The following is a 13,128-nucleotide window of genomic DNA, read 5'->3' on the forward strand; positions in this document are numbered from 1 at the left end:
GCCCTGCCCCCTGGCTGAGCCCCCTGTCCAGCCTCTCTGAGCTGCCCTCCACCCCCCACCCCTGCCCTAAAAAATTACGACTATTCACCTCTGATTTTTCTAAAGAAAGACATCTAACTGGTTGACTAAGAGTGTGCTCTGGGGCATCTACAAAAGACTGCTCACAACAACTAGACAGTCAGGAACAAGACAGACACCCCGATACTTGGGGGGGGGGGGGGGTAGGATCTTAGCGGCGTTTCTTCGTTAAAGGAAAAGAAAAGAACGCACCCTGAATTTCACCTCTTGGGAGCCTGTCTCCCCAGCCACAGGAACTTCAGAGGCCTGAGAGCATCTCCTCCGCTCCTCCCAGCCCGGGGGACGTACCAAAGAGCTCGGCTGCTGACCCCCCGCGGGACCACCGGCCCTGGGGTAGGTCGGCCGGTCCTTCAGCGTCGGGCAAAAGCCCTGCCTGGCGGCCGGCCCGCACCCCCGCCCCCAACTTTAGCACTTTCTGGAAATCATAAGCTCTCGGTAAAAAAAATAAATAAATATATATGTCTGTCTCTCTCTATATATGCATATATATATGTGTGTGCGCGCGTGTGCACGGCAGGGCCGCGGCGGGGGCTCGGCGCACCGGGACCCGCCAGGGCCCCCCTCTCGGCGGCCCGGCCCGGCCCCTGCGCGACCCCGGGGTGCGCCCCCGGCCCCTGAGGTAAGACAAGGTGAGACGGGGCGCGCCCCCGCCCCGCCCCGCGGCCTTCATCTCTTCCGCTTGCCCGCCGCGGCCCCCGCCCGCTGCTCCGGGCCGGGCTGCGGCTCGGGGGAGGCCGTCGGGGCCGCCGCCGCCGCCGCCGCCGCCGCCGCCGCCGCCGCCGCCTTGCTGCGCTCGGGCGCCCAGGACGAGGAGGGGCTCGGGGCCGGGCCGCGGGGCGGGGCGGGGGCGCGGGGCGCGGGCGCGGCGGCCAGGCTGCTGGTGCTGCTGGAGCGGCGCGCGCCCGGGGGCCCCGGCGGCGGCGGCGCGAACAGGGCGGTGAGCGACAGGCTGCTGAGCGCCTCCGAGGGCTCCCCGCCCGCGCCGCCGCGGCCGCCCGCGCCCTCCTCGTCCGACGCGTCCATGGAGTCGCGCCGCGTGCAGCCCGGGCTGGTGGAGCCGCCGCTGCTGTGGCTGCGCTGGTGCGCGCGCAGGCCCCGCAGGCTGAACGGGCCGCGGCCCCGCAGGCTGGGGCGGCGGGCGGCGGGCGACGGGCCGGCCCGGGGGCCCGGGGGGGCGGCGGCGGGCGGCCCCAGGGCGCGCCGGGGGCTGTCGCTCAGGGTCAGGCTGTCCTCCAGCGTGGTCTGCAGGCTGCCGGCCGAGCTGCTGCGGCTGGCCTCCAGCGACGTGTCGCTCCCTGTGGCCTGGGGGGGGCGGGGGAGGCGGGGGCTGCAGGCCGCTGCTGGGGGCGCTGCCCGGCCCCTCCTCGCCCACCGCACCGCACCGCACCCCACCCCACCCCGGGGTTGCCGGCAGCCGGCGGGCTCCCCGCCCCACCTCGCCCTCCCGCCTCCCGCCGCAGCCCGGGGCAACTAACTCAAGCGCACCAGTGTGGACTGGCCTGAGGACCCCATTCCAGCCTCCGGGACCTTTCTTCCCACCATGCTCCCCCTCACTCTCCCCACCCCTCAGACCCGCCACTGCTGCCTGGAAATCTCTGCCAGACGCCCCTGTACCTCACCCCTCACGGCCTTCCCAGCGCCTCGAACTGCTCCCCCACAGCCCTTCCTGGTGCAGTGTCCTCCCTAGCATGGGTCGCTCTCAAAGACTATGCTTTTCACGCATGTGTTCGGCCTTACCAATCTCTCCTCTCGCAGCCCTGCAAGGCGTACACTGAATAATACCGTATAAGCCACGAGAGGGGGATTTCGTATTCTGTGGCCTGCTGTGGCCTCCGAGCCTGGCACACAGCCTGGCACATAGCTGGGGTCAGCAGGTGGACTAGCTCTAGGCCCGGCTCTGCTTCCACCATACTGTGGGAGCCAGGGCAGCTCCTGCTTCTCTCTGAGCCCAGGGAACCCCACCCACGCGGGGGGCTGTTGGCTCTGCTGGCCTTTCTGCTCTGTGCTCCGTGCCTTCTGCATGCCCAGGAGGCAGCCCTGGCCAGTGCAGTAGAGCTGGCCCTGCAGGCCAGACCTCCCATCCCCCAGACTGGCCCCTCCATCTCCACCTGGACCTCAAGGCCCCACTCAGATGTCCCCCACCAGGAAAGCTCCTGGAGACGGGGAAGTGCCCGTACCTGCCGGAGGAGGGTGCAGTTGACACTCGGCGACCGCAGGGATGCCCAGGAGCCCTGCAGAGCGATCTTGGGGAGAGTCCCAGCGCCAGGACCCTTGTCCTGCCCTTTCTGGCTGGCAGACACAGCAGGGTGGAAGAACTCCGCAGGCATGGGCAGAAGCGGGCTGGAGGCATCCGGGGAGAAGGGACTCGGGGGTGCAGCTGGGGAGGCAGAAGAGAGCAGCTAGCGGGCTCAGGCTGGTGGCTGTGAAACCATGCGTCAGTCTCCCTCTCTGAGAGTTGGTGTCTCCATTGCAAAAGCCAGAAAGAAATACTGAGCCAGACCCTCTGATTTCCTGGCCACTGGGCAAAGACAAGTTTTTGGAGCCAGTGGACCCAGGCTCAAGGACCCCTGGGTTCCTTCCTCTGCAAAACAGGGAACCCAGGCCTACCTCAAGGGGGTAGAGTGGAGGGAAGGTTATAAGAACAGGCAGCAGCTGTGGGGCTCCCAGCTCAGGACAAGGGGCACAGCAGATGCTTGCTATGATTAGCCACCCCAGGGCCTGACACTTCACAGGGTGCAGCCAGACCTGGGGGCCCCTCCGGGATGGCAGGCAGGGTGGGCACTGCACTGGACGGGCAGAGCAGATAGAAGGCTGCTGGACCTGTCTGGTCTGCTCTGCTAGGGGTAGAGAGGGGACAGGGCCAAATGGGCTGGATAGCTTGAATGTCCCCAGCAGGTGGTGAGGAGGTAGGGAGGAGGACGGGTTCCTATTCTATGTCATCTTATTACTTAAGGAATACACAGATGAATGCTTAGCTAAAGGGGATGGCTTTCAATCAGAATGGCTCTTGGGTCCTGCACCCTGACTCTGGTCCAGGAAGTCCGGGGTCTTGGCACCTCAGCCACCAAGCCCTTGGCTTTAGGAAGAGTCCTTGGAAAAGTCTCTCCACCTCCAGTTCCTGGAAGGTGCTCGATGCCAGGCCTCCCAGGAAGTACCTGGGGTGAGCTCAGGGTCTTGGGGCGGGGGGAATCTCTCTACTGCTGAACTCATCTCTCTGCCCTCTTCCCCAACCAGTACTGTGGAACCGGATTCCCATCACCCTCTCAGAGGCCTGGAGGTGAAGCTGAGCCAGAGGGATGGAACAAGTGAACTCGGTCCTCTGTCTTCGTGCCCACAGCCCAGCCAAGCCCAGAGCACAAACACAAGATGCTGAGGATGGGCCCGAAGGATAAACTTCAGGACATTTTACAACTGGCTTTCTGTTGTTCAGCATCACCTTGTGTGAAGATCTGTGGGATTAAACACCTCTCAAATTCAGCTCTAGAAAAATACCACAATAATTTGGCAGCTTTCCTTCTGCTTAATGAGAGCTTTGTGTGACGGGTTTCCCTTTTCACCACAGCTCCCAGGAGCTCAGCATGAATCTCCCATTAGACCAGGTTGCTAGATGATTATCATCTCACCTCTCTGTATTATCTGGCTCTTGATCTTTCATCATTGTTATATCAGACCTGAGAGCCCCATCTTTTATTGTCTGTTACCATCTGGTTCTTTCTGGACTCAATATAATTGTTTGGGCAGAGACACTAAGGAAAACAGCCAGTCAGCCAGCCAGCCTGGCTCTCTGGAGCAGCAGCCAGAGAGTGGGGCCATGGGGAGCTGGCGGGGGGCTCCCCACCTCACCTCGGCTGCTCTCCTGTTTCAGCCAGGACCGGACGGGATTGGATGGGACCGTCTCCTTCTCCCACAGGAAGTTCTCAGGATCTGACGAGACAGCCGTGTTGGACAAGGGGAAGAAGCATTCGGCCACCTCTTCTACCTGCATGGGCTCAGGTGTGTCTGGCTCACCCTGCAGGAAAGGGAGGTGGATGGGTTAGAGTAGTGACAGGGGGACAGAGGCCGAGCCTGCCATAAAGTGAGCCTAACCCACAGCCCTTTGCTCAGGCCACTCTCATTGCCCGAGATGGCCTTCTCCTGGCCTCTTCCATCTGGCCAACAATGGTCATCTTCCAGAACCCAGGTGAAAGGGCCCCGCCTCCAGGAAGCCCGCTCTGGTGTCCCAGGCAGGCTACAGTTTTCCTGCTCATTCTTTACATGGCCCTGAGATCCCAAGGGTCTCCCTTGTCTCTGTAGCCAAGTGCCTGGTACAGACACGGGCCCAGTGCAGAAGTCAAGTCCAGGCTGGTGAAGGCATCAGAAGACAGGTGGAGCGGCTGCAGGGGCCTCCCTGTGAGCATGGGCAGGCCCTTTCCCTTTGCCGAGCCCCACCTTCCGCATCCATGAAGAAGAGAGCAAGCCCTCCTTCCTGGGTCTAGCACCCGGAAGCCGCCTGGCAGTCCTTCTGGCACTCCCTGGGCCCAGCCCTTCCTCAGCCCTGCTGCCCAGTGACCCCTACACCCAGCAAGCTCCTCTAAAGCTGCCTCAGTGCCCCCTTCCAAGGCAGATGGACCTCCCCTCCGCCCCCCACGAGTCTAGAATAAATACCACACTACACTTGCTGAGGCCCAACCAGGCCCAGGAGTGGCTGGCTCATTCCAACATCCTGTGTCGAAGAGCAGCACAAGGGTGCAGGGAGATGCAGGAAGGGGCTGGGCAGGGTGGGAGGGTGTACAGGAGCTACCAGCTGTTGGGGGGTGCTGGAGAGGGCAGGGAGTGGACTGGAAGATAGAGCAGATGGAGCATGGCTCCAGGAGACAGTGGTGCCAAACCCAGGCTGTCCTGGGAGTCTGGGGGAAAGAGGCTGTCCTCCGCAGGGCCACCACATCCCTACCTCAGGCCAGGCAGGGCCCACCCCCTCCACAGCTCCTCTTACAGCTCGGCCTTGAGCTCACGAGCCCAGCGGCACACGTCTCCTGCCTGAGTCTGCAAGATGAACACAGTGGCACCTTCCTGGCCTCCAGGCCTCCCCAGACAGCCTGCCTCAGGGGTAGAGGTTGGGGGCCAGCCCCAGGGTTGGCCTCCCTGCTCTGCCATTCCAGCTGTGTGAGGTGGGAAGCCGCTCCGTTCCTCAGAGCCCCCCCATTTCCTCAAGTGCTAAATGGGACCAGATCATCCCTAATGCCAAGAGTTGAGAGGGACACCTGGGTGGCTCAGTGGTTGAGCGTCTGCCTTCGGCTCAGGGCGTGATCCCCAGAGGGGGCCTGCTTCTCCCTCTACCTGTATCTCTGCCTCTCTTTGTGTGTCTTTCATAAATAATTTTTTTAAAAATCTTTAAAAAGGGGGGTGGGAGGGCTGGGAGACAGAGTACAAATGCCTGGCACACAATAGGTGCTTGCATCTGGTGCGACTCTTCTCAGTTCTTTTCAGCCTCACACCTGACCCCCGTACCCCAACCACTGGTAACTTTGTCCTGCCTGGGACAACCCCCATTAAATGAATAAAAAATATCCAAAGAAACAGGGAGCGGCTGAGGCCACAGAATGCCATGCCTGGGGGCCCTGGCTGGGCCTGTTGCTGTGTGACTTCAGGTAAATCACTCCACCTCTCTGAGCCCCACTGCCCTCATCCAACCAACAAGAGATGAGGGCCTGCCACACAGCAAGTGCCGCTCAGATTTCGGCACACTTGCAAGAAGCAGTGTCAGCTTGCAGGGACAGCCCCAGCCGCCCACTGGGACCGCTCACCCTGCTGTCTTTGGGGCCGACTGGGCAGGCTGTGGGATCCTCGAGACTCAGGTCATCACCGAGCAGGATGGAGGAGGACTTGTCTGAGTTCAGGGAGAAGGCCTCCGTCTCGGCCAGCTGCACCTGCAGGGAGAGGTGGCCACTTCATGTCACCCCTGAGGCTGGGATGGGGCCAGCCTTGTCCTCCAGAAAGACACAGACTGGTGGTCAGAGGTGCAGAGATCTGCCAGTACGGACACCATGCCACCATGCACAGGGGGCCCAGGGGGGGCAGGGGGAGAGGACAACACGAGGGTGTCACAGTCGGCACAGTGCCAGGCCCGTGTTGGATGGCCGGGGGCTATGAGCTCCAAAGCTGGCCCACTGGCCCCCAGATGCAGAGTCTCCTCGAAGCTGAACAGTGATGGTCACATAGGCCCAGGCTCTTCCCTCAGGCTGCCCCCCCACCCCAAACGAGGTACCAACTCCCGCCGAGGCTGCCCCTACCTCTTGCTTGTCGTGGTGACACTTCTCACACCCAGCCGGCGAGGAGTAGTGATGGAAGATGGAGCCAGACAGGTTGTCAATGATGGTCAGCTCCCCCTCCAAGGAGTCCTTGATGATTAAAGAGACGCTGTCCAGCCACAGGTTCTCCTAGGCGGACGGGGACGGGGTGGGGACAGGCGGGATTATCGGCCGGGTCCGGGGACTGCGGGGTGGGCGGGGCCCAACCCCCTTGGCACAGGGGTCACCCCTTCAACGGAGCTGAGCAGGGCAGGGCCCCAAACCACCAAGGTCTCTGCCCGAGGCCTCGGAGGCCCAGCGCCCCTGCAGCCCCGTGGTGCCGCCCTCTGCACCCCTGCCCACCTGGGCCGGAGAGTAGCAGCGCCGGCACAGACGGCCCTCGGGATCGCCACCGCCACTGCCGCCCGCCCCGCCCGGGCCTCGGCCAGGTGCCCCCGGGGAGCTGCTGGGGGGCCGCGGGCTGGGCCCCAGGCCGTGGGCCATCTCGAGCTCCAGCTCGGCATCCATCTCGGCGTCCTCCTGGGCCTCCTTGTTGCTGTCGTCCAGGTGCTTCATGAGCACGGCCACCACCACGTTGATGAGCACGAACTGGGCCGTGAGCACGAAGCTGACGAAGTACAGTGGCGACACGAACTGCAGGCTGCTCAGGCAGCTGCGCTCGTCATGGGTGCAGTCCCGCAACGTGTCCTGCCCCGGGGGTGAGGGTCCGTGAGGGCCGCGGTGGGGGGCTCATGTCCACCCTCCGTGAGCCCCGCTGCTCTGCCCAGCCCAGGCCCAGGGCGTGGGCCACAGCGAGGAGGGGCGCCGCCTGCAGCCCCCCGCCTTGGGCTGTGGGCTCCCAGTTCCCTCTGGCCCCGGGCGAGTCGTGTCCCCTAGATCGGAGCACTGATTGCAGAGCAGCAGACAGGGGTTGGCAGAGAACGCTTTCTGGGCTCCTCTCCGCCTCGCTGCGCTGCGGAGCCCCAGGCAGGTGCCCTGTAGTCCCCTCCCGTGTGCAGCAGGGCGCCGGGCAGGCAGGGGGCCCAAGAGCCCTAGCTGTCAGGACCCTCACCCCCAGAACCCAGACCAACTGCTCCCTCCCCAGCCTGCCCACGGGTACCTTCATGATCCCATTCCAGTTGTCGCCAGTGGAGACCTGGAAGAGCGTGAGGAAGGCCATGCCAAAGTTCTCGAAGGTGGCATGCCGGCTCATGCCTTCGCATGGGTTCTCGTCATTGCAGACTAAGAGGAGAGAAGAGGTCAGCCCTGTCCCACTGCAGAGTCCCCTGCCCCGCCCACCCTGCCCCGGAGCCTCCAGGCCTCATCTTAGGATCCCCAATCCTTGGAGGCGCCCAGCCCACAGATAGAGAAACTGAGGCTCAGGGAGGGACACATGAGCTGGTGTATCAGTCACTGATGTATCAGGTTCTGAGAGAGAGGACTCAGGGGTGAGGGCCAGGCCTCAAGGTCGCTCACTTTCTGAAGCCAACCCTGTGCAGGGCTGGCTCAGCCTGGGCTGCTGCCCTCGGCCTGTGCCCTGCCCCCTCTGCTCATTGGGCTGGTGCTGCCTCGGGACGGGCGCCAGCAGAGGGGCCATCTCGGGAGGTCCGACAGCTGGGGATCAGGCCTAGGGTATGCAGGTGGCTCCAGGTGAGTGTCTCTCTAGAGCTACTGCCCATCCCAGGGGAGGGTGTAGATGGCTGAGGGTCACCCCCTATCCCCTCACGGGCCTGCAGCAGGGGCATCTCCCCAGTACAAAGACCCTGATGTGACACTCTGCTGGGGTCAAGCCTCCCCACTCCGTCAAGGCCCTCCCCCAGCACCCACCACCCTGCCCCAAGCCCAGGCCTGCTTCAGGAGTCACTCACCTAGTTTCCCAAAGAGCTCCACGCCCAGGGCGGCATAGATAAAGAAGAGCAGCATGAAGAGAAGGCCCAGGTTGCCCACCTGTAGGGAGAGCAGGGGGCGGGGGTGGGGCAGCCTGAAGGGCAGCTCTGTGCCCATGGCTGCCACCTTGCAGTGACCTCCCCAGACCCCAGGGTGTGTGTGGTGGGGGAGGCAGGCCCAGCACAGGACACAGAATGACAAAATATGTGGAGATCCTACCCTGGGAGCCGCCAGTTTCAAGCACTTCAGACTCATTAGCTCGCTCGTTCGGCACAACGATCTCTGAACTACATGTTACCCCATTCTTCAGATGAGAGAGACGTGTACTGAGTGGTGAAGTGACTTACCCGAGGTCACACAGCTACTTAAGTGGTAGCACTGGGATTCAAACCCAGCAGCCTGACTCCATGCACACAGTCACTACTCCACACACGTGTGGTAGGTAATGTCCCAGCGAGAGAGGGAGGCGGTCTCAGCGATAGTGCTGCCTCCTCCACAAAGCCGGCCTGGATCTCTCCAGGAAGCAGTAAGGCACACTGTGTAAGACAGTGTGTCCCTGTCACTGTGCCTTGCTGGTCTGAGAGCCCTTGAGGGCAGGGAGGGACATGGCCGGGTTAAGTAGGATCTCCCCGGGGCCTGGCCATGGAGACAGGTGAGCAGAGGAATCACGCAGGATTGTGAGCCCCAGAAGCTTCCTGCAAACCCAGCCACCCCTGTCCTACAGCTCCTGTGGGAACAAAATGTCCCAGATTATAAACCTATTCCAAATCCATCCATTCACTGGAGACTGCCTGTAACTCATGCTGTGGACAAGATAAGGCTCAAACATATTCTTGCCCTAGAAATGGAGTATGTTCTGGAACCCTCAGAAGGCCTGCATGAACAGAATCAGAAGAGGGTTTGCATTAATTGTTGAGAAGTAAACCATGTTAACCACAAGCTCCCCGTGTTTCTCTGCTCCAGAGGAGGATTCTCCTTCTGAGCTGTCCTACAATCATACCCAGAGCGTCTGACTAATTAAAAGATGCTCTGCTTGTTAACGGTATAAGCGCTCACCAAACACCCGCAAGGCAAGGCAGCAAGCGTGGCCCAGGCCCTCACGTCAGCCTCCCAGCCTCTGCAGGCCCAGGTGAGCAGGGCTCTTTAACTGGGGGGGGAGGGAGGGGGGCCTCACCGTCCCCATCAGTCCCTCCCTCCACCCTCAGCATCTCCCAGAGCCTGCATGGCTGCAGCAGCCTCCTCACTTTGGCCTCCCTACCTCCAGCCTCTCCTAAAAAGCAGCTCTCTGCTTGAGGCCTGCCTTGTCCAGAACCTCTCATGATGCCTACTGCCCCCAGGACAAAGCCCGAGTTCACTGTCCCAGCATCGAAGCCCTTTGTGACCTAGTCCCGTGGACTCCCTCCCTGCCTAATCCCACCCCAAACTCTGGCCACACAGAAACCAGACTCCATTTGTGTATTCTGTTCCCCCTGCAGGGAAGAAGACCCTTTCTCTGTCTTTGCCTGGTAAACACCTCTGCCCTACCCTTCAAAGCCCAAGTCATGCATCACCTCCTCTGAGAAGCTTTCCTCGTTGCCTCCTCCCTCTGCACGGAGCAGAGGCTGGTGGGAAGTATCATTTTCTTTTTCTTTTTTTCTTTCTTTCTTTCTTTCTTTCTTTCTTTCTTTCTCTCTCTCTCTTTCTCTCTCTCTTTCTTTCTTTCTTTTTTTAGATTTGAGAGAGAGAGAGAGTATGCCCAAAGGGAGAGGGAAAGGGAGCAGACCCCCTACTGAGCAGGGGACCAGATACAGGGCTGGATCCCAGGACCCAGGATCATGCCCTGAGCCAAAGGCAGACGCTTAACCAACTGAGCCACCCAGGCGCCCCAGAAGTGTCATTTGCATAGCGCTTTACACAGAACGGAGAAAATGTCCAATGTCCCCATGACAGCTAATAGATTTTGAGGGTAAGTCCCCCATGCTACATGATACTTGGCAGGCACATCTCTTAAAGTGCTGATGTCATTGTAATTACTGTCGTGTTTCCTACTCGAAGCTGGGACCTCCTGGGCATCTCCCATGTGACAAATTCCTCTGAAGGGATTTCATTTTAGGGAAAACCCAGTCTTTGTGAATGAACACCTACTTGCTTTCCATCCAGACCTGATGAGAGCCGCGTGGCTTTCCCTTTGTAAGTGGGCTGTTGGGACACTCACAGAATGGAGCTCACTAGCATCCCCGAGTTCCATGTCCCTGAGAGCGTCAGCTTTGCTTCCACCTTCCCAGGGCTGTTCATCTTTTATCCTCATTTTTATCGTGCTGTATTCATCCCCTTTATTTTAAGACACCTAAAATTCCTGAAGACTAGATGAGTCATAATGAATAAATGAATGTGCATGAGGCTCACCTCAGAGCAAAGGCCATCCTGAGGGGAGGGAGGGGCGCCCCACCCCCCTGCAAAGGAGTCAGGATGGTGGGGGAGGGGAGGACTGGACTGTGGGATTCCCAGGAGGCACAGGGGGCCCTTTCCAGCTGTCACAGCCCCTGGCTCAAGCTGCTTCTTAGGAGGCAGCATTTTGTCCTGGCTCTGGGCAGGTTGGAGAAGGGAAGTCAGGACCTGTGAGACACCAGTGACAGCCAGGCAGGCTGCCGGGAGGAGGGGCTCTTACCTGGGGCAGAGCTTGCACCACCGTGTCCAGCAGGGCCCGCATCCCCGTGGCCATCTTCAACAGCTTCAGCACTGCGGGTGACACCCAGCCCGGCCCACTCAGCCCGGGCCCCTGGGGATGGCCGTGTGCATGCATGTACATGCAGAAGTGAGCACAAGGGAGAAGGTGGAGGAGTGTACGAGCAAAGGGAGGCAACTTGGTGAGGCCACACCATAAGAACATCGGTGCCGCTGCACGACGGGGGTGTGCATGAAGACACGCATGCACAAGGTGTGGATGTCGGTGTGAACGTGTCCAAGAGAAGGAGGCACACACAGTGGGAGCAAAGTGTGTCTGTGAGCACATAATTCCCCGAGATAGAGCAAAAGTGACCAAGTGCCCACATCTCTCCCTTCCCTCCAGTGTCCTGTGCTGAATTGCTCTGCACCCTCCCCACATCACAACCCGGAGGTGTCGACAAGCTGTTGCAGGTGGAGAGCAAAAGAGCAAGAGGGGCCTGGCCAGCACTAAGGCAAGAGGTTTTTTTTTTTTTTTTTTTTTCTTCAAGAGGTTTTTTAAAGAAGTGTAGGCACAGCTTTGGGGTAAGGGGGGAGCTTTTGGGGGAAGCAAAGGTTTTAAGAAGCATTGAGGACAGAGAGTCCCAGCCAGCGTTGGACGCATGCCCGTGAGGAACTAGAGTTACTTCCCAGTGTCTTCCCAGCTGCCCTGGGTTCCTTTTATCCCAACCTGAGACTGGTCCACATGGGTCGTGGTGTTCCACAGAGGTGGGGGTGCAGTGTGGGGTACAGAGCGGTCTGTAGACAAGGGCTCGTGAGTGTGTACACACAGGGAGTAAGTGTGTGTGTTGGGTGTATGCTCCTCCTGGCTGTTCCCCTGCTCAGCAGGAAGCCCATCATGTCCATGTGCCCCTCCCCCTGCCTGTCCCACCCCACTCCTGGGAGTCCCATCCTGCCCCTACCTGTCCCCACCCCATCACCTTTGCCCCTCACCCCGGGCGATGCGCAAAACCCGCATGATTCGGATGATGGTGGGGTTGATGGGCAGTGCTGCGTTGATCTCAATCTCCTCCAGCGTGATGCCCATGACTGACAGCAGCACAATGGCCAGGTCCAGCTGGTTCCACCTGCTCAGCCGGGCAGAGGAGGGCAGGAGTGGGAGGTAGGGTGAAGGGCACTCTGATTTAGAAATGCCTAGGTTAGGAGGAGATTCCCAGCTCTCCACTCTCCTACTACGACCCTCGGGGATGTGTGGCCACCCCTCCCTACTAGCCCCACCAGACTCCACTGGGTCTGGCTCCCTCCCTGCCCCCCACAGCCTCCAATCCCTCCAGCAAGAGCCTGACCAGGCTAAATAAACATCTCTGGCCACCTGCAGGGAAGGAAAAATGAGCTAAGACTTCTAGATCGGAATCTTGAGCCCTCTGCTCCCTCTGTGTGACCCTGGGCTAGTCCATCAACTTCTCTGAACCTCACTTGTTCCCTCTGAAAATAAGAACTAGCATGAGGTATGCCCTGTTCTGCCTGTGGGTTATGGAGGACCCACAAGAGAGAAGCTGAAGAGACGTGAGAGAATGTCCTGCATCCATCAGCTGGATGTTCAGAGTTGTAGGCAAGTCTTGGGGGCCCCTGCCATCAGTGCCCACCTCTGGCTGCTCCAGGCTTCCCAAGGGGTCAGCACTGCTTCCCCATCCTGAAAACCACTCCACGCTGCCCTAGCCCAGCCAAGCTGCTCACCGGTCCTTGAAGAAGCGCCTTAGCCCAAATGCCACCAGCTTCAGCACAGCCTCCAGCACAAATACAGTGGTGAACATGTAGTTGCAGTATTTGAGGGCTGTCTCCAGGGACTATGGAGGACAAAGAAAAGCATGATCCAGACCCCATGACCTGCCCCCACCTTCCTCCACTCAAAAAGTCTCTGCCTTTTAAGGGGAAAATTTAGTCCATTCATGTTTAGTGCAATGGTTTATATATCTCCTTTCATTCCCTCCATTTAAATTACTGTGCACTATTTGTTTTACACTGCGGTTTCTTCTTCCTTATTTCTGTTGATTTGGTCCAGTTACCTCTTTCTGGAGGCAAGATGATGTAATGTTTAAGGGTCATGGTTAAGAACCAGACTGCTGGGGATACCTGGGTGGCTCAGCGGTTTAGCACCTGCCTTCAGCCCAGGGCGTGATCCTGGAGTCCAGGGATCGAGTCCCACATCGGGCTCCCTGCATGGAGCCTGCTTCTCCCTCTGCCTGTGTCTCTG

General features: G+C 60.0%; 1 protein-coding gene across 1 annotated transcript in view; it reads right to left on the bottom strand.

The window, feature by feature from the left end:
- Positions 1-207: 207 nt before the first annotated feature.
- The window catches only part of CACNA1I (calcium voltage-gated channel subunit alpha1 I), a 112,834-nt gene continuing 99,913 nt past the window's right edge, over positions 208-13,128 (bottom strand). Inside the window, exons 27-37 of the mRNA XM_072742410.1 lie at positions 12,612-12,721; positions 11,868-12,001; positions 10,879-10,949; positions 8,213-8,291; positions 7,465-7,586; positions 6,708-7,052; positions 6,348-6,494; positions 5,862-5,984; positions 3,922-4,087; positions 2,256-2,455; positions 208-1,380 (exon numbers count right to left, since the gene is read on the bottom strand). Coding sequence (XP_072598511.1) covers positions 745-1,380; positions 2,256-2,455; positions 3,922-4,087; positions 5,862-5,984; positions 6,348-6,494; positions 6,708-7,052; positions 7,465-7,586; positions 8,213-8,291; positions 10,879-10,949; positions 11,868-12,001; positions 12,612-12,721 — 2,133 coding nt within the window. The 3' untranslated portion in view covers positions 208-744. The remainder of the gene's footprint in view (positions 1,381-2,255; positions 2,456-3,921; positions 4,088-5,861; positions 5,985-6,347; positions 6,495-6,707; positions 7,053-7,464; positions 7,587-8,212; positions 8,292-10,878; positions 10,950-11,867; positions 12,002-12,611; positions 12,722-13,128) is intronic.

Source organism: Vulpes vulpes, chromosome 16 (genome assembly GCF_048418805.1).
Source record: "Vulpes vulpes isolate BD-2025 chromosome 16, VulVul3, whole genome shotgun sequence".
Taxonomy (NCBI): domain Eukaryota; kingdom Metazoa; phylum Chordata; class Mammalia; order Carnivora; family Canidae; genus Vulpes; species Vulpes vulpes.